The 18,376-nt window shown below is 33.4% G+C and overlaps 1 protein-coding gene across 10 annotated transcripts in view; it reads left to right on the top strand.

Annotated features, from left to right (window-relative positions):
* KIF20B (kinesin family member 20B) overlaps positions 1-18,376 on the top strand; it is a 73,170-nt gene that overhangs the window by 11,291 nt on the left and 43,503 nt on the right. For 8 of the 10 annotated variants that reach the window (XM_060102189.1, XM_060102180.1, XM_060102198.1 and 5 more), the window contains 13 exons: positions 670-854; positions 2,637-2,673; positions 3,139-3,366; positions 4,938-5,049; positions 6,068-6,139; positions 6,226-6,372; positions 7,029-7,191; positions 7,749-8,039; positions 12,149-12,288; positions 12,572-12,710; positions 13,800-14,028; positions 15,047-15,099; positions 18,061-18,214. In XM_060102189.1, coding sequence (XP_059958172.1) covers positions 670-854; positions 2,637-2,673; positions 3,139-3,366; positions 4,938-5,049; positions 6,068-6,139; positions 6,226-6,372; positions 7,029-7,191; positions 7,749-8,039; positions 12,149-12,288; positions 12,572-12,710; positions 13,800-14,028; positions 15,047-15,099; positions 18,061-18,214 — 1,950 coding nt within the window. The remainder of the gene's footprint in view (positions 1-669; positions 855-2,636; positions 2,674-3,138; positions 3,367-4,937; positions 5,050-6,067; positions 6,140-6,225; positions 6,373-7,028; positions 7,192-7,748; positions 8,040-12,148; positions 12,289-12,571; positions 12,711-13,799; positions 14,029-15,046; positions 15,100-18,060; positions 18,215-18,376) is intronic. The other 2 variants (XM_060102241.1, XM_060102261.1) reach the window with 1 other exon arrangement.

Raw genomic sequence — 18,376 nt, 5'->3', positions numbered from 1 at the left:
TGCCAATGCAGGGGACACAAATTCAAGCTCTGGTCTGGGAAGATCCCACATGCCACGAAGCAGCTAAGCCTGTGTGCCACAACTACTGAGGCTGCTCTCAAGAGCCCGTGAGCCACAACTACTGAGCCAGTGTGCCAGAACTAAGGAAGCCCATGCACCTAGAGCCCATGCTCTGCAGCAAGAGAAGCCACTTCAATGAGAAGCCCATGCACCACAACGAAGAGTAGCCCCCGCTTGTAGCAACTAGAGAAAGCCCGTGTGCAGCAACGAAGACCCAATGCAGCCAAAAATAAATTAATTAATTAATTTAAAAAAAACCTTAGAACAAGGGTTGATGCAACATAGGGAATTAAGCATGGATAACCAGGGAAACACTTTATATTTTATTTTACTTTTATACTTTGTGATAATGAATGATAGCCAATCTTAAAGCCTGATCTGAATGTAAAATTTCAGGTTTTGCATCAGAATAATAGTTGATAAAATGTCAATTATACAGTGAAGACCAAAATGATGGAAAACCGAGTAATCCTTCAACTTCTCTCACTTTTGTCTCAGCTTTTTACTCTTGCCTGTTAGTGGTATAAAAGGAGCCTTGGTAGTTCAAGAATGTTTTTTTCCTCTTTTCTTGTACTCTAAGAGAGTATAAAACAAAAATTCTTTTCATAGGCACAGAAGAAAATATTGGCATTCTACCTCGAACTTTGAATGTATTATTTGATAGTCTTCAGGAAAGACTGTGTACAAAGATGACCCTTAAACCACATAGGTCCAGAGAATACTTACGTTTATCACCAGACCAAGAGAAAGAAGAAGTAGCTAGCAAAAGTGCATTGCTTCGACAAATTAAAGAGGTATGGGAGTATTTTAGTATGTAAAATATACATAATCCTGACCTTTGAGTAGCTCTTTAGTTTGTTTCAGCCTGTATTGGACTGTTTTGTGGTGCTTGTGGCTATTGTCTTTTCTTTTTGAGAAAAGTATTAAAAGCTTTTTTGAAGTCATCTCTTATTTCATACTGTACAAACAGCAGAAATGTTTAAACAATACAAATGTAAATGGTTCTTAAATCTTTTTTGGTTGCTGTAGAAACAACAACTCTCTATATAATGATTTTTAAAAATTCTTTTTTTTAATTGTAAAAGTAATATGTATACACAAAATCTAAGCAAGAGGATGTGAAAAATAAAAGTGAAAATTTCCTATAATTCCATTCCTGAAGAGAAAACCAGTATCAGCAGATATGAACATATCCGTTTTTATCTTTTTCTCTCTGTACATACACAAAAAATCTATGTACAGAGCTTTCTGTATGTGTCTATATATACACACACAAACATAGTCATATATAGTTGCATATGTCTTCATATCTTTTTCTCTATATGTAGGATATGGTCTATTTTTTTTTTTAACAAAAATGAGATTTTATTATACAGACATTCTGTAACTTGCTCTTTCATTTAACATGTCGTAAATCTCTTACTACCTTAATTCATGTGTCTTATCTGTTAGGTTATGTTTTTTCCTCTTTCTTCTTTTTAATGGTTTTTTATTAAAAAAATTTTTTTATAAAGTATACTTGTCTATTTATTCCTTCTTTGCCTTGTGGATTTTGTGTTATGCTTTCAGATATTTATTTTATCTATTTAAAACTGTTAAAAACTATTAACAGTCTTTATAAATATGTTCAAAACACTGATGGGGATTTTCTTCTTAAAGTAATTTAGAAATCAGTGTTTCAAGGTAATAAAATATTGTTGCTCAGTGGAGAGCAAAGTTCAGAATCCATGATCATGGTCTCTGCAAGTAAAATAATGAGTATTTCAAAAAAATTTATGGAGATTGGTGGATAATTGCATGGATAATTCATAGAGGAAATTAAAGTCATTAATAATGAAAAAAACTTTCCCTAACAAGTTACCTAGTTAAAACAAAATATTATTTTGCCTATGAAATTATTAAAATTTTAAAAACTTGAGATATGCACTTTTTTTAAAAGTTCGTTTTATTGAGGCATAGTCGATGTACAATATTATAGAAGTTTCAGGTGTATGATGTGAGATACACACTTTCACTTTCATATATTGATTGTAAAATGTGTCTCTCCAAAGCAATTTGGCAATACTATACTAAGAGTGAGAACTTTAAAAAACGTTCATATTTTCATCCACCAATTCAGATTTAGGTATATAGTCTAAGGGAACAATTAAATTACAGAAGAAAAAAATAATATATTAAGATGTTTATCTTAGTATTATTTAGTTAAGTCATTTCACATCACATCTCTTTAGTTAGGCAGCCACCAAATGTTTACAAATAATTTTTAATTATATAGAGAAAAAGCTTACAATGGAATAAGTGTGGGGAAAAATATAGAAGGGAATATATTGAAATTTTACTAGTAATTGCCTCTGAGTGGCAGTGATTATATATGATGATATTCTTTTTAATATTTTCTGTAGTTTCCCAAATTTCCTATTATTAGAATGTATTATTTCACTAGGAAGGAAATTAATAGAGGTCGTTGAATTGAGTAGATGAAAGGCAGGTGACTTACTTGGATAGGTAATTAATAAACTGATTATTTAATCTTAACTAACAATGTTTTTTAATTTTTTTAAAAAAATCTTTTTCAGGTTGTTATGCATAATGCTAGTTATGATACTCTTTATGGTAAGGTTTCTTTTCTCATTTACTTTTAAAATGTTGATTATTTGGAAAGCTTTTAATTTTTGAATCACTTCTGGTGATTTAATTTCTTTAATAAACAGTAATACTTGGAAAATGGTACATAACTATATGAAATATCAGTCATTGTAAAGTTTTATTTTGACTTAATAGATAAGTCCCTTTCACTGGTTAACTTTCATGTTGTTTCGAGACAGACACTATTTTTCCTTTGTCCTTTATGTTTAATTTTTACGTAAAATTATTTTTACGTTTATTAGTGTATTTGCAGAAAAGAAAAGAAAGATAAGCGGATTTTGGTTAATACAAATATTTATGTCTGCTTTGGTCCAAAAAATTTTTAACATTGCTGGTCAAAAGATTAAGGATACTTAGTTTTTCAAGTCTAGGAGTCTTGATCTATCCTATTGTCTCATTTAATTTTGTGATTATCTTTTTTATTTTCTGTAGGAAGTTTAACAAACTCTTTGAATATCCCAGAGTTTGAAGAGTCCATGAGAGACTATGAACACGCAAGCTTGAATATGGATAATAATATAAAATTTTCTGTGTGGGTTTCTTTCTTTGAGATTTACAATGAATGTATTTATGATTTGTTTGTTCCTGTCTCATCTAAATTCCAAAAGAGAAAAATGCTACGCCTTTCCCAAGACGTAAAGGGCTATTCTTTTATAAAAGGTATACTAATGAGTATTTTTTACTTTATTGCTCTGAAATTCCTTTCTAGGCTTTGTTATGGGAAAGCAGACTGGAAATTGAAATTTTTTATACTAATTATTTTTTATTTTTTTATTTTTTATCTATCTATTTTTGGCCGCATTGGGTCTTTGTTGCTGTGCACGGACTTTCTCTAGTTGTGGCGAGCAGGGGCTGCTCTTCGTTGCAGTGCACGGGTTTCTCATTGCGGTGGCTTCTCTTGTTGCAGAGCATGGGCTCTAGGCACGTGGGCTTGTGTAGTTGTGGCACACGGGCTCAGTAGTTGTGGCTCGTGGGCTCTAGAGCACAGGCTGAGTAGTTGTGGCGCTCGGGCTTAGTTGCTCTGTGGCATGTGGGATCTTCCTGGACCAGGGCTCGAACCCATATCCCCTGCATTGGCAGGCGGATTCTTAACCACTTCACCACCAGGGAAGTCCTGTATACTGATTATTAACATCAAGATAATAGTTTGTGCTTTGAAAGTATGTTTTGGTATGTTAATTAAACTTGAAGGTAAAGGGGTCTAGTTTAATGTTGTATTTGCTAGAGTATTATTGATTCTATTTTAGGGGATGGGAAAAGCTGTGTGTGTGAGTATTCACATTATTCTGCTGCTTTGTAACAGTATTCAAACTTCAGAGCCATGTATCAATAAATGTTTCTGTCCCATAGTGCTGTTTTTCCAACCTTTTAAAAATCACTACCCCACAGTAGGAAATACATATTAATAACATCATGATCCTGTACCTGCATATGTATATATATACGTATATACAATTGAAGTTTCATTAATTATACTTACCCTTACTACAAGGAATGCACTTTGTTGTTTTCTATATTGTACTTCATTTTTACAAAATGCTAGTTGTGACTCAATAAATTTGACTTCATGGCTCACAAATGAATTGCAGTCTATAATGTCTCATAGCTAGGTAATTTTCTAGGTTTAATCTGTAATGTATTTTGTCTTTTTTTTTTTCTGGATGTCTAATTCTAAGGAATCTTACCTATTTTTAATTTTCCCTTCGGCAGATTCTGTTGAAGAACATTTACTTTCTGTGTTTGTACTACTTAAATACTGGAAAATCATTATAATATCCTCTTCTTGTGTACTGCTTTATATATATATATATATATATATATATATATTTATTTATTTATTTATTTGGCTGCATTGGGTCTTAGTTGCGGCATGCGGGATCTTCGTTGCAGCGCGTGGGCTTCTCTCTAGTTGGGGCGCATGGGCTCTAGAGCGTGCGGGCTTAGTTGCCCCATGGCATGTGGGATCTGAGTACCCCGACCAGAGATCGAAACCACGTCCCCTGCATTGGAAGGCGGATTCTTAACCACTACACCACCAGGGAAGTCCCTTGTGTACTTCTTTTCTAATGGAGTATGGAATAGCTGAGTTGACTATACCTAGGGCGTGTTATTAAAAGAAAGATTTTATTATATGTCTTTGGGAAAGAGATTACATATCTTCAAAGAGATTACATTGTACTGCAAATGCTGTGTTTTTATAAATTGATATGTGTCCTCTTTATTTTTTAAAGATCTACAGTGGGTTCAAGTATCTGATTCCAAAGAAGCATATAGACTTTTAAAACTAGGAATAAAGCACCAGAGTGTTGCTTTCACAAAACTGAACAATGCTTCCAGTAGAAGGTAAGGAGTAAACCCTGTGGTGTAAGCCTGAGGTGTGCTAATTTAAACACAACTAATTTAAGATTAAAGTGGACAGTAGGTTCTCTGATATATTAAATGAATTCATAGGCATAAAAACATTCTGTAAACTGAAGAGCACTAAACACATAAGATTATCAGGACTGTTTCTTGTTCTAAAGTAAGATTTACTAATTTACACTCAGTCTGAGGTATTTTTACTCTTTCTGTATGTGAATATCTAAGCTCAGTATTTTAGTTACCTGAAACGGTGGACTTTTCTCTGTGTTTTTCCTACTTACCCCATGAACACAGACACTGTATGCATACTGAGTTGGGCCAGAATCTCAAAAGGGCTAAGGTAGGATTTTTTTTTTAATGTTTATGATATATGATATGATATACATATCATGTATCATATATCATATGTGATATACATATCATATATATATGTAAGATATGTTTTTGTATAGCTAAAAAAAAGGAAGGATGTTTTTGATGGAAGGGATTGGTGGATGAGAGACAAAAGAAAATAAGTGTAAGTTTATACTTAAAACAGGTTTCCTCTTAAGGGGGAAAGAGCCCTGTCCCCCATGTGTGTAGTGAAGGTAATATATAATCCAGATAAGCCTGTATTTAGTCCAGATATATACTTTGCTTTAGCTATATATTCAAAGTAGATTAGCTGTAAATAATACCATTTTAATTAGTAATATCTTTGCAAGCAGATTGAGACTTTATTATAAATGATTTCATTAATAGAAATAAGAGGAGTAGGTTTGAAGGATTTGGGGCTAAGTGCAAGAAAGATAAGGTATTTGGTTTTAGGTAGTTGGGTGGTATGTAGGTGATAGTGGAGCACTGAATTGAAATATCTGACAGCTAGTTGGAGAATGCAGTGCTGGAGCTGTGGCTAGTATTAGGATATAAATAGATGTTGATTTAGATGCTTGTCTCTCCTATTTAGAATGCAGAAATTAAAAGTGAATGATAGTATTTGATCTTTGTTTACTTCTTTTAGTCACAGCATATTCACTATTAGAGTATTACAGATTGAAGAATCGGAAATGCCTCGTGTAATGCGAGTCAGTGAGTAAGTTGAGCATTCTTTAAGTCGTAATTATTCTGAATTGTTTTGTTTTGAAGAATTTTTTAAGTTTTTTTTTTTTTTTTTTTTAGATTGTCTTTATGTGATCTTGCTGGTTCAGAACGAAGCATGAAGACACAGAATGAAGGTGAAAGGTTAAGAGAGACTGGGAACATCAACACTTCTTTATTGACTCTGGGAAAGTGTATCAATGTTTTGAAGAACAGTGAAAAGTCAAAGTAAGAGTTGCTGAACATGTTATTAGCATATTAAGTATTATAATATTTAGACCTTCAGCTTTGCTGGTTTTAGAAAGTTCTCTTGTTTTTAACTTGCTTCTTATGACTATATATAGATTGTAATTAAAATTACTTAGAGATCTTGGATTAAAAAAATGATAGAAATTAAAAAAAAAGTCAGTCAATGCCAATGGCTCATCAAGTAAACACAATATTTTCCATAGCAAATATATATCAACAGACATCTTGGATAGTAAGCTTCTGATGATGCTGGTTTAGCATCGAAAACCACGTTATTCTTATTAATGCATTCTGGTTTTCTAGACGTGATAGATTTCTGCATTAATTATGAATCAGCCTATACCATTTCTAGTGAAGATGTATATATTGTATAATTGGCCTACACTAGAAAACACAACCCAATTCAATGTGACTTTCTTTACATTTTGCCTAGTATTAGAATTACTATTATAACTAGTAGTAGTATTTAAAGAAAACAACATGAATAAACAGAAAATGATTATTATAGGTGGAACTAATTATTAACCTAGAATTTAAGTCCATGATAACTATATTATTTCTTTGTAAAATTTATCAGCATACTGACTTCATGAGATTTGTTTTAACTTACAGTTTTTTGAAAAATTTTTCCATAGGTTTCAACAGCATGTGCCTTTCCGGGAAAGTAAACTGACCCACTATTTTCAAAGTTTTTTCAATGGTAAAGGGAAAATATGTATGATTGTCAACATCAGCCAATGTTTTCTTGCCTACGATGAGACACTCAATGTGTTGAAGTTCTCAGCCATTGCACAAAAAGTAAATATAATTAACTTTCTGCACAATTTATTAAGCTTCTTATCATTAGAGTATTAATTATTTTTTTCTTGGAGTAGGTAATGCATTTTGCACTAGCTCTAAACCTAGAAGATAATTGAAAATTTAAAATGTAATATTTGATCAAGTAGTAGGACATAGGAAAAATATTGAAAGTAACCCCTGCTTAAGAGTAAAATGACCTCAGTAATAAATAAACTTACCCATTACAAATTTCGACTAATTCTTGCAGCAAATTGTCAGCTCTGCTGTCCATCTGGTTCATTTAGTGGCTAATCAGGAAACCCCCTGCTAGGAATAGTATTGATACTAAGAACTTAACCCAGGAAAGTAAATTTATCTGTAGTATACATGTGTAATTAGCTTTTTTCTTATCAAATATTTATTTAAGGATGCTAATTCCTTCTTGCATGTTTGTTTGCATTGTTTTTGTTTTTTAATTCTCAAGTTGTCATTTGACTTAAATTTATAAAATTTTTGTTTTGTGTGGACAGTTCTTGCCTCTTCTGTTTTAAAAGTTACATTGAATATTTTAACAGGTTTGTGTTCCAGACACTTTAAATTCCTCTCAAGAGAAATCATTTGGACCTGTCAAATCTTCTCAAGATGTATCACTAGATATTAATAGTTCAGATAATAAAATACTAAATGAAAAAAGATCCACAATTTCATGGGAAAGTAGTCTAGAAGATGTGGTGGAAGATGAAGATTTGGTTGAGGATCTAGAAAAAGCTGAAGAAAAGCAAAATGTGGAAAGTGAATTTACTGATGAAGATCTAGATAAAACATTAGAGGATGATAAGACTTTCAGTAGCCATGAGGAGAAGAGAGTATGTATTAAGAACTCATACTTCTAAAGTTGATTTATTTATTATTCTGAACTTAGGGTTAATAATTCTTAAGGCTGTTTCTCTCATTTTTTTAACAATACACTAATTTGTCTTTCATCTTCATGTATTGAAATTTTTCACATCCACAGAAAGAATAATACAATGAATACACATTTGCACTTCACCTGAATTTGCCAGTTGTTAACATTTTATCGTATTTACTTTAATTCTCTTTCTGTGAGTGTGTGAATACACATCTTTTTGGTGTATCATTTGAAAACAAGATGCAGACACAATGACACCTTGCAAATAACTACTTCAGCATGTTTCCCAAGCACGTAGACATTCTCCTCATGATCAAAAGACCATTTTCATACCTAAGCAATTTCACATTGATACATTAACATAATGTTATATTGTCCATATTGAGATTTATCCAGTGGTCAGTATTTCCTTTATAGCCACTTTGTTATTGATCTGCAACCAAAGTTAATACATTGCTTTTGATTATCATGTTTCTTTAGTTAATCTCTAATCTAGTGTTGATGTTTTTGAAACATTGTGGTTAGTTGTCTTGTAGAATATCTCCAGTCTGGATCTGTCTTATTATTTCCTGATTCAGGTTTAACACTTTAGGTAAGCCTATTATATAGGTGAAGTTGTGAATTTCCCATTACATCACATCAGGAGGCAGCTGATGTCTGATTTCCCCATTTTTGGTGATGCCAAATTTTGCTCATTTGGTTAAGGTTTTGTGTTTAGATCTCTTTTCATTGTAAAAGCGTATCATCTGTGAAGATGCTTTGACACCATGTGAATATCTTGTTCCCCAGTATCCTTTCAGCCAGTAATTTTAGCATACTCCACCAAACTTTTACTTTGCGGTCTTAAGTACAATTGTGCAAAATATCTGCCCAGTACTGATTATCCTATTTATTCAAAAACAAAAATTGTTTGGTTGTCTTATATTTATGGTAAACAAATAAGATTTAATGGCGGTTCTTTTTTTTCTTTTTTTTCTTTTTTTTCTTTTTGGCTGCGTTTTGTCTTGGTTGCTGCACGCGGGCTTTCTTTAGTTGTGGCAAGTGGGGGCTACTCTTAGTTGTCGTGTGTGGGCTTATTGCGGTAGCTTCTCTTGTTGCGGAGCATGGACTCTAGGTGCGCAGGCTCAGTAGTTATGGCTCACGGGCTCTAGAGCACAGGCTCAGTAGTTGTGGCTTATGGGCTTAGTTGCTCCGTGGCATGTGGGATCTTCCCGGACCCGGGCCTGAACCGGTGTCCCCTGCCTTGGCAGGTGGATTCTTAACCACTGTGCCACCAGGGAAGCCCAGTGGCGGTTCTTTTATCCTCTGTCCAAATACAATTCACACATATATTTAAGTTGTATTAATCCTGAAATGGAGATTATGTCCACAGTACCAGTTCCCTTCATTAACTGGTCATAACTATTACATATGTATACATGGAGTCTTCTTACCAGTGTCACAGGAACACTAGTAACCCTGTGCTCATGGATGTGCTTCAGTGGTATTGCCACATCTGACATCATGGTACTCTTTTGGACTGTAGAAGTCTTAAGTAGATAGATGATGTATTGAGTTAAATACTCTCATTTTAATAGTTTATTTCAGTGTCCCTGAAAGCTATAGTTGTGCCTGTGTTGTTTGGAGATGAAAATGAAAGCTTCAGATGCCACTAGTCTCAGTTTATCTGGTTACTATGTGATTGGACCTTGTTTACCTTGGATCTCTGTAATGTAGTACTTCCCTCAGTGACAAAATGAGCCGTTGATAGTCCTATTTTAGTTTTTATTGATCTTCTCAAAACTGAAGTCTATATAGAATATCCATTAAACTTAAAATGTTAGTAGAATTTCAGAATTTATTAGGGAAAAATAATGTTGTAGTTTATAAAGGATTATATAGTGTAAATGCATATCTTATAATGTTGACTAGGTACTTTATTTTTATTTATTTATTTTATGACTAGGTACTTTAAAATTAACATTTCATCAAAGTTTTTTCTAATATTTTTAAAAATGAAAATGATTATAGACTTTGCATGCTTTACATTATTAGCATTTTAATTAGAGGGTTGTGTTAAAGATCATTATGAAATATATTGATATTAGCATATTTACACTTACAATTCATTTAACTAGGCTAACCAACCAGAATTTTTTTCACCAAAAACTTTATCAGATGCTAACAATGATAGAAAACTAATTGTTGTTGAGAATTATTGAAAGAAACCAATTTTCCAAGGTATTCCCACATTCATGCAGATTTCTCTAAGTCTCCCACATTTCTTCTTCAGTAGTTATTATTTATTATTTGAAACAGTGGGAAAGTCTGTGGTTATTTAAAATTATGAAAGTATTATATAATCATGGTGGAATCTAGAAAAAGAAAAAAAGGAAAATAATTAAATATAAATCTCTCTCTAACCTGCTCACGTTAGTAGGTTTTTACTATACATTATAATATTGTAACCTAATTTTCTTCACTTAAAAATAAATTGTGAAAAGTATGAATTATAAATATGTCATCATAATTCATTACAGTAGTTTACTGTATAATGGTACCATAGTTGAACCCATCTCTTTGATTGTTGAGCTGGGTTTCACTTTTTCTTTATTTACATATCACCACTCACTGTTGCAAAAAACACAACGACCATTCTTACAGCCAAAACGCTGGGTCCGGGGCCTCCCTGGTGGCGCAAGTGGTTGAGAGTCCGCCTGCCGATGCAGGGGATGCGGGTTCGTGCCCCGGTCTGGGAGGATCCCATATGCCGCGGAGCGGCTGGGCCCGTGAGCCATGGCCGCTGAGCCTGCGCGTCCGGAGCCTGCGCGTCCGGAGCCTGTGCTCCGCAACGGGGGAGGCCACAGCAGTGAGAGGCCCGCATACCGCAAAAAAAAAAAAACAAAAAAAAAAACAAAAACGCTGGGTCCTATTATATAATTAATTCCTCAGTATAAGTTCTTAGAAGCAGAATTTCAAAGTCAGGATATCTATAGAAATATTTTCAAATACAAAATCGAAAAACTGAAAGATTTGTAACTTTGAGAGAGCTTATTAATTTATTATTGAGAAACTTTAATCAAAAACCTTAAAAAAGAATATTAGGCTTTTTTCTTGAATGCTATAATTTATTACATATCTATACAGGCTATGATGTCAAGTTGTAATTGCCTTATTGTTCATTGTCTGTATTACGTGATTAATTATGTATGTAATTTCAAAGACAGAGTTGTTGCTCACATTTGAATAGTTATAAAAGCCCAATAGGATAAGTTTTAAAATTTATTTTATTTATTTATTTTTGGCTGTATTGGGTCTTTGTTGCTGTGTGCGGGCTTTCTCTAGTTGCGGTGAGCGGTGGCTGCGGAGCATGGGCTCCAGGCGCACGGCCTCAGTAGTTGTGGCTCGCGGGCTCTAGAGTGCAGGCTCAGAAGTTGTGGCGTACAGGCTTAGTTGGCCTGCGCCATGTGGGATCTTCCCGGACCAGGGCTCGAACCCGTGTCCCCAGCATTGGCAGGTGGCTTCTTAACCACTGCACCACCAGGGAAGTCCCCAATAGATTAAGTTATGTAACATCCTCTTTGTCATTTTGGAACGTGTTTGGGGGTTCTTACTAACTACTCCATATAATACTTCAACTTTATATTTTGACAGACTAATTTTAAACTCAAACTTAAGCATGTACCACAGACCTGGTCTTTACTTTCTCCACCTAAGAAATGTGGATGCTGCTACCAAGCTTACAGAGGGTTGTGTGGATTAAATGAAATAAAATATGAACTCCCTAAAGGAGTTTCCGGTAGATAATAGATGCTCAAATGTTATTTTCTCTTCTTTCTTTGTGTAGCTAGACAGTGAGACATTCGAATTACTGTATATCTGTTTTCAGATATACGTGGAGAGGCGTACTTGATTTTTCAGATTAGTGAATCTCTGCAAATACATAATTTTCAGTGAAAATATCATCTAATAAAAGTGTGCATAATTACAATCTAAATGAAAAAAGTTTTATTTTTGAACACTTGGACAGTCTTTCTCTTGGAATATATTTGTTTTTTAATTAGAATTTTAATATTTATATTTTAGAAACTTTTGGATTTAATAGAAGACTTGAAAAAAAAACTAATAAATGAAAGAAAAGAAAAGTTAACATTGGAGTTTAAAATCCGTGAAGAAGTTACACAGGAGTTTACTCAGTATTTGGCTCAACGGGAAGCTGACTTTAAGTAAGTTTTTTTGTTCATGTCCTGGTAAAAATTGAGAATTTTATTTACTTGTTTAAATTATTATTTTTTGGCTTTTTATTTTATATTAGGTGACTTCTGAATTCTGACCTTAATGCAGGCTTGAAAATAGCTGTTACTAATCCCCATGGTGATTGTGAATTATACACGAATGATTATTTAAACTGACTTTTAATTTATAATGTACTTAATCTTAGAAATTTAAAATAAAAGCACAAAGTAGTGCTTTTTCTGTTTCTTAATGGGATTAATTTCTGTTATGAAGGGAAACCCTCCTTCAGGAACGAGAGATATTAGAAGAAAATGCTGAATGTCGTTTGGCTATCTTTAAGGATTTGGTTGGTAAATGTGACACTCAAGAAGAACCAAACAATGAAGATAGTGCCGTGAAAGCTGAAACTGAAGTATGTTAACTGAAATATTAAATCCATGAGGTTTAGGTACCAGGATTTAGTATACCACATCAATGATGAGAAACATTAATATACTTTAGAATTAAAACAAAAAACTTAATATGTAGCTTTATGATAATTAAGCATGCTTTGTTAAGAATGTAAGCACGAATAGTTTAAATATAGCTATTGAACTTAGAAAAAATATATATCTGTTACATTTATATCTCAGTTTGGTGTTGATTGAGTCATTGTGTTGATTGTAGGTAGATTCCTTTTTGTCTGATTATGGGATACCCCTCTCAGATTTGTCTTAAACTTAAAGAATTTTAAATGGCTGAGAGACCTAAAGGGTCATTTAGTTCTGTTCTGATTAAAACAAAAACATTTATATATAGAAAGATCACTCTTGCTTGGCTGACTGACCATTCCCTACTGTTCAGGAAACATTATTCTTTCCTGCTGCTCCTACTGAAGCTGAAATTAATCTCATCTTTTTGGAAAGTTTGTTTTTGTTTTCCTTTGCTTTTTAATTACTCAGTTCAGGGGGTCTGGGATGGTGATGTCCAGGCTCTTGCTTTCAAACCATCATTATGTGTCCTTGACATAGCTTGGGATTTGGTCTGAATTATGAAACTGGAAATTTGTTTCCTCAGCTAGCTGAACAAAGCCTTTGAAGGCTCATTATATAACTGAAAGTATACCTGAAACATTATTTCTCCATAAAAACAATGTCATAAACTATGATAAGTCATTACAGAACAATTACGATTACCTAGTTCAGGTATACTTTCAGTTATATAATGAGCCTTCACAGGCTTTGTTCAGCTAGCTGAGGAAACAAATTTCCAGTTTCATAATTCAGACCAAATCCCAAGCTATGTCAAGGACACATAATGTTTCATGTTCCATAGAACAGAAAATGAGTAATGGAGCACAACTTTTTCATACTTGGAGGTAGTTCTATATAATCTATTAAAAATTTTTTAAGTTGTGAATTTTTTTGCTGTTTATTTTTAAAACTATCTCAATCATATGATACCACACTGAAATAGTGAAAGCCACTGTTAACATTAGGTATGTGGTTTTTGCTATTTTTAGGAAGGACAGAATTATGTAGGAATTGAAGATATTATTGGTTCTCTTCAAGATGATGTCACTGATATTAAGAAACAGGCTGAAATTGCTCACTTATGTATTACATCTCTTGCTGACCCCCAGGAAGCTATTGCTTGTTTAGAATTAAAGTTTAATCAAGTTAAAGCTGAATTAGCTAAAACCAAAGAAGAATTAATCAAAACCCAGGAAGAGTTAAAAAAGAGAGAAAATGGTAAGTAGATGTATTTTACCCCTATGTAGATGTTATAAATTCATAAAAAGACAGTTGGTAAGTATGAGATTTATGCAGCTTATTTACCAAGTGGCCAGAAAATGATGGCAGTAATGTATTTAATATTTTACCATTTGTATGAGTTTATAGTAACTTACTAGTAAAAATATATATATATATTTTTTTTGCGTTACGCAGGCCTCTCACTGTTGTGTCCTCTCCTGCTGCGGAGCACAGGCTCCGGTCGCTCAGGCCCAGCAGCCACGGCTCACGGGCCCAGCCACTCCGCGGCATGTGGGATCCTCCCAGACTGGGGCATGAACCCATGTCCCCTGCATTGGCAGGCAGACTCTCAACCACTGCGCCACCAGGGAAGCCCCTAAAAATATTTTTTTGCTTTTCTTTACTTTTAGACCAATATTACTAGAAAACGGGCTTCTCAAAAAAACCCAAAAACTGAGTATAGCTTTATCAGCAAATTAAGAAATAGCATAGGAAATTGTAAAGCTGTAAATTTTGTTTATGTATATATTATATATAAATATATGTATTATATATATATTTTTTATATAAATATATATATTTTATATATATGTATATAATATATATATATATATATGGATTGTTTGTCACATCTGAGTTTCAAGTATTAGATGAAATACTCTGCCCTTTTCTGTGTGAAACAAGATGGGTGGAAAATAACGGTAAGTGATGTCTCATTCTGAAGTGTATCAGAAAGGTACCAGCTAATTCTTTTCTGACATTATACCAGAAATTTTTTACTATTGAGCATACGTCATTCATTTTTACCCTGAGTTTTGAAAGTTGCTTTTTCAGAAACATTATTCTCTGGTGGTAGAATTGTAGCTAAGTGCTTATGTGCTTCTAGTGCTGTGAAAATTCTTTTTCTGAGTATAACAGTAAAGCGTCTACTATAGCAGCTTATGTTTCATGATTATTCAGTGATATATTTTTTTAGGTGCTTAGATATTTATTTTTAATATTCTTATTTTTTCAGAATCAGAAATTAATTTAAATTCATTGGTTCAAGAGCTTGAGAAATCTATTAAGGTAATACTTTTAAGCTTTATTTTGCCTTGATAAGGAAATTAATAATTAAGTAAAATAAGCAGTGTGAATTATGACTAGGAACGTCTACTTTAAAAATAAAGTAATAAATGAATATAATAAAAAAAATTGACGAGCATAAATGCCTTCACCCTCATACCTCTTTCCAAAGATGGCCTCTGGAAAGTTTCTTTAGTCTTTCCAGAAAAGATTTGTGTGTGTGTGTGTGTGTGTGTGTGTGTGTGTGTATGTATGTATATATATATATACATATATATGTGAAACAAACACACTTTTTAAAAAATTTGTACAAATGGGATTGTAGCTCTGTGTCTTGCTTTCTTCCCTTAGAAGACATCTTAGAGATAATTCTATGGCAGCACATACAGATCTATGTCATTCTTTTACTAGTTGCATTGTGTTGACTAGATATATTTAAATGGTGTTTATTTTGTCTGAAGTTACTGAGTGTTTTAAAATTTAGGATATGGCCTGAGCAGTGTGCAGTATTGGAATCCTGAAAATCTCTAGCACTTTGTACCTTCAGATAAGATAATTACTCTAAATGGTTGTAGATGAATTTGACATTGATAGATATAAATATAAAATTGCAGGTATACATAGAGGTGAAGTGAATTTAAAATTCTAAACTTAATATTTTTCCTGACCTTCTCTTAACTTACATTTGTCCTTCTAAAGAGCTGGATATTTTAATATATGATCAGATATAAATAATTCAAGATCTTGGTATCTAACACCCAGTACTTAAAAAGGTAACCAAAATAATGTACTTAGTACAAGACATTACAGCTATTGTTTAGACAATTCGTGATCTTTTCCTTTTCCTTTATTTTTTCTAGTTACAAAAATAGCTGCTAGTTGTAAAAATTCACCTACATTAAACTATGTAAAGTAGAAAGTACAATAGTACCCCATAATGTCTCTCCTACATCAAAAACAAAACAAAACCAACTTGGCTGGTAGCCCTTTGAGACTTTTATATATATATCCATTTTTATAGAACATTCACTATGAACTCTTTTAAGTTCTTTACATATATTTACTTGTTTAAATCTCAGAACAATCTTATGATGTAGATACTGTTATTTTTTATTTTTATGGAGGTGTCAAATAACTTGCCTAGGGTTAAGAGAACTTAACCTCACGGTGCTGATTAACTGTTGATCTAGGGTCACTGTTCCAAAGGTTGTTTTGAAAGCAGACTCTTTTAATGATTAAAAGATTGTTTTGCATGGTTCTTTAGCATCCTTCCTACCAAGCATACCCTAGGCAGAAAACATTCCTTTGAATAACTGAAATTTGTGGAGGATGGATTTTCTTGGTGAAGACTGTATAATTTGAAGGAGGGAAAAAATGACTAGGTGATTATGATAGGTCTGAGAGTGGAAGAGGAGACAACTTGAAATTGTCATGGTCTGTTTGAAAACTCAAACTTTGTCAGAGGTCTGATCCCTCTATCCCAGAATTTTGTCATTTATCAGCGACACCAAGGGACTAATTGCGAAAAAGCATGGAGGTTGTTCTTCATGATATCCTTTGTTTAGGGATATCTAAAAAGACTTTGCTTTTTTTTTTGTAATAATCCATTACTTTTTGACTTAAAGTCATTTTATCTATATCTCTTAAGAACATTTGCTGATTTTACGATGTAAAATGATGTTTTGTTTTCTCATATAGTCTTTTTTTTCTCCCCAAAATGGATTGCTACCAGTATGTAGGGATTTAATTAATCTCTGCCTTTAAAAAAACTCTGCCTTTACCATACTTTTAATTACTTTATAAATATACACTTAACTGCCAAGATTTCACCCTTCCTCTTTCTGGTTACCTTTTCTTCTGCTGTCCTTTTAGGAAGGCATAGTCTTTGCCTTAAAAAATAAAAATCTAAATGGCTTTTATCATCTAGATAAACTAGGAGCTCATTTTTTTTTGTTATTTCTTTTTGTTTGTTTCCACGTGCAGAAGGATTCACATTTATTGGTTCAAATACAGTACCTAACATTTGCTAAACATGCATTTCACCCTACTTGGTCACATTTCCACAGGTAGTCAATGCACAGAAGAGGGCCCATCCCTTGCCAGATGGTAGGGTGGGAGGTAGCAGAGGGACTGGGTAGCAGAGCTTGCCAGCTATCACTTGGTCATGCAGGGTTGATGGAGCCAGGTTGGCGGGCAGACCTTGTCCGGCCCGCTGGGGACAGGGGCCCAGAGACATCCTGTTTGCTCGACTCCTATACAGGACTGTGGGTAGAGGTGGGCCTCGGGTAGGCAGCCCAGGGGTAGGCTCACGGATGCATGTGCCACTGGAGCTCCTGAAGGTGCTGTTATGGGAGGTAGTGCTAGGAGTTCCCTTTTAAAGCAGTGTGTAGACTGTGTATCTTTGATATATATATAAGCTAGAAGCTAAGGCTAGAACCTTTTCTGCGACTTGTGAACAAAGTAACAAAGACATTGTTACTTTGAGAAGCTTTGGTTGTAAAACAATTGATGAGTTTCTCCAGTTACTCAAGATTACTCAAGATTCTAAGTAAAAGTACCTGTAAGAAACAATTTTGTCATAGTGTTTTCATATTTTTCTTTTCAAAGCACATTTTGTTTATGACTTAGGGTAAGTGTTTTAGGGTTCTGTGGTTATCTGCAAATAAGTCTCTAACCCACCTGATGCCCTCAGAAAATCTAAAGATGAATTTGTTTTTAGTATTGGGGTGAAACTACACACTTAACAAGGTTTTTTTGTCCTCCTTAGTGAATGTACAAGTTAATATTGCTCACTTCCTAGAGTCATTGGTTATTTTAGGGTGAGATTTAAGAAATAACTTAGAAAATCTTCAATAAACTTGAAAATAAAATTTTTATGATACAATATTGAATCATAATTTATATAGTTCTTAAATGTATTATAGCTTTCTATATGTGAACTAATTTTAATTTATTTTACTTTAGGACAATGCTGGTACATCTACTTTAATAATAAACAATAAATTGGTTTGTAATGAAGTGACTGAAATGTCTAAGGACAGCAAAACTAAAACCTATTCAGGAAGAAAAAGATTAAATGAAATTGAACTTCAACAAGATGAACCACCAGCAAAGAAAGGTACTCTTCAGCTGCTAGCTGGAGGCTTTTAAGAAAGCTAACTCCTAAGCCAGGAAACAGAAGAGTGGTAAAGAGAAGGAAATTTACTTATCTAAGGAAAAAAAAAACTGAGAAAATATAAATGTCCCTAAGTTTTACACTAACATGTTATAAACTGTCTAG

The sequence above is a fragment of the Mesoplodon densirostris genome, chromosome 1, assembly GCF_025265405.1.
Source record: "Mesoplodon densirostris isolate mMesDen1 chromosome 1, mMesDen1 primary haplotype, whole genome shotgun sequence".
NCBI classification, from domain to species: Eukaryota; Metazoa; Chordata; class Mammalia; order Artiodactyla; family Ziphiidae; genus Mesoplodon; species Mesoplodon densirostris.
The sequence above is the reverse complement of the archived record's forward strand: the minus strand, read 5'-3'. Positions and strand labels throughout refer to the sequence as shown.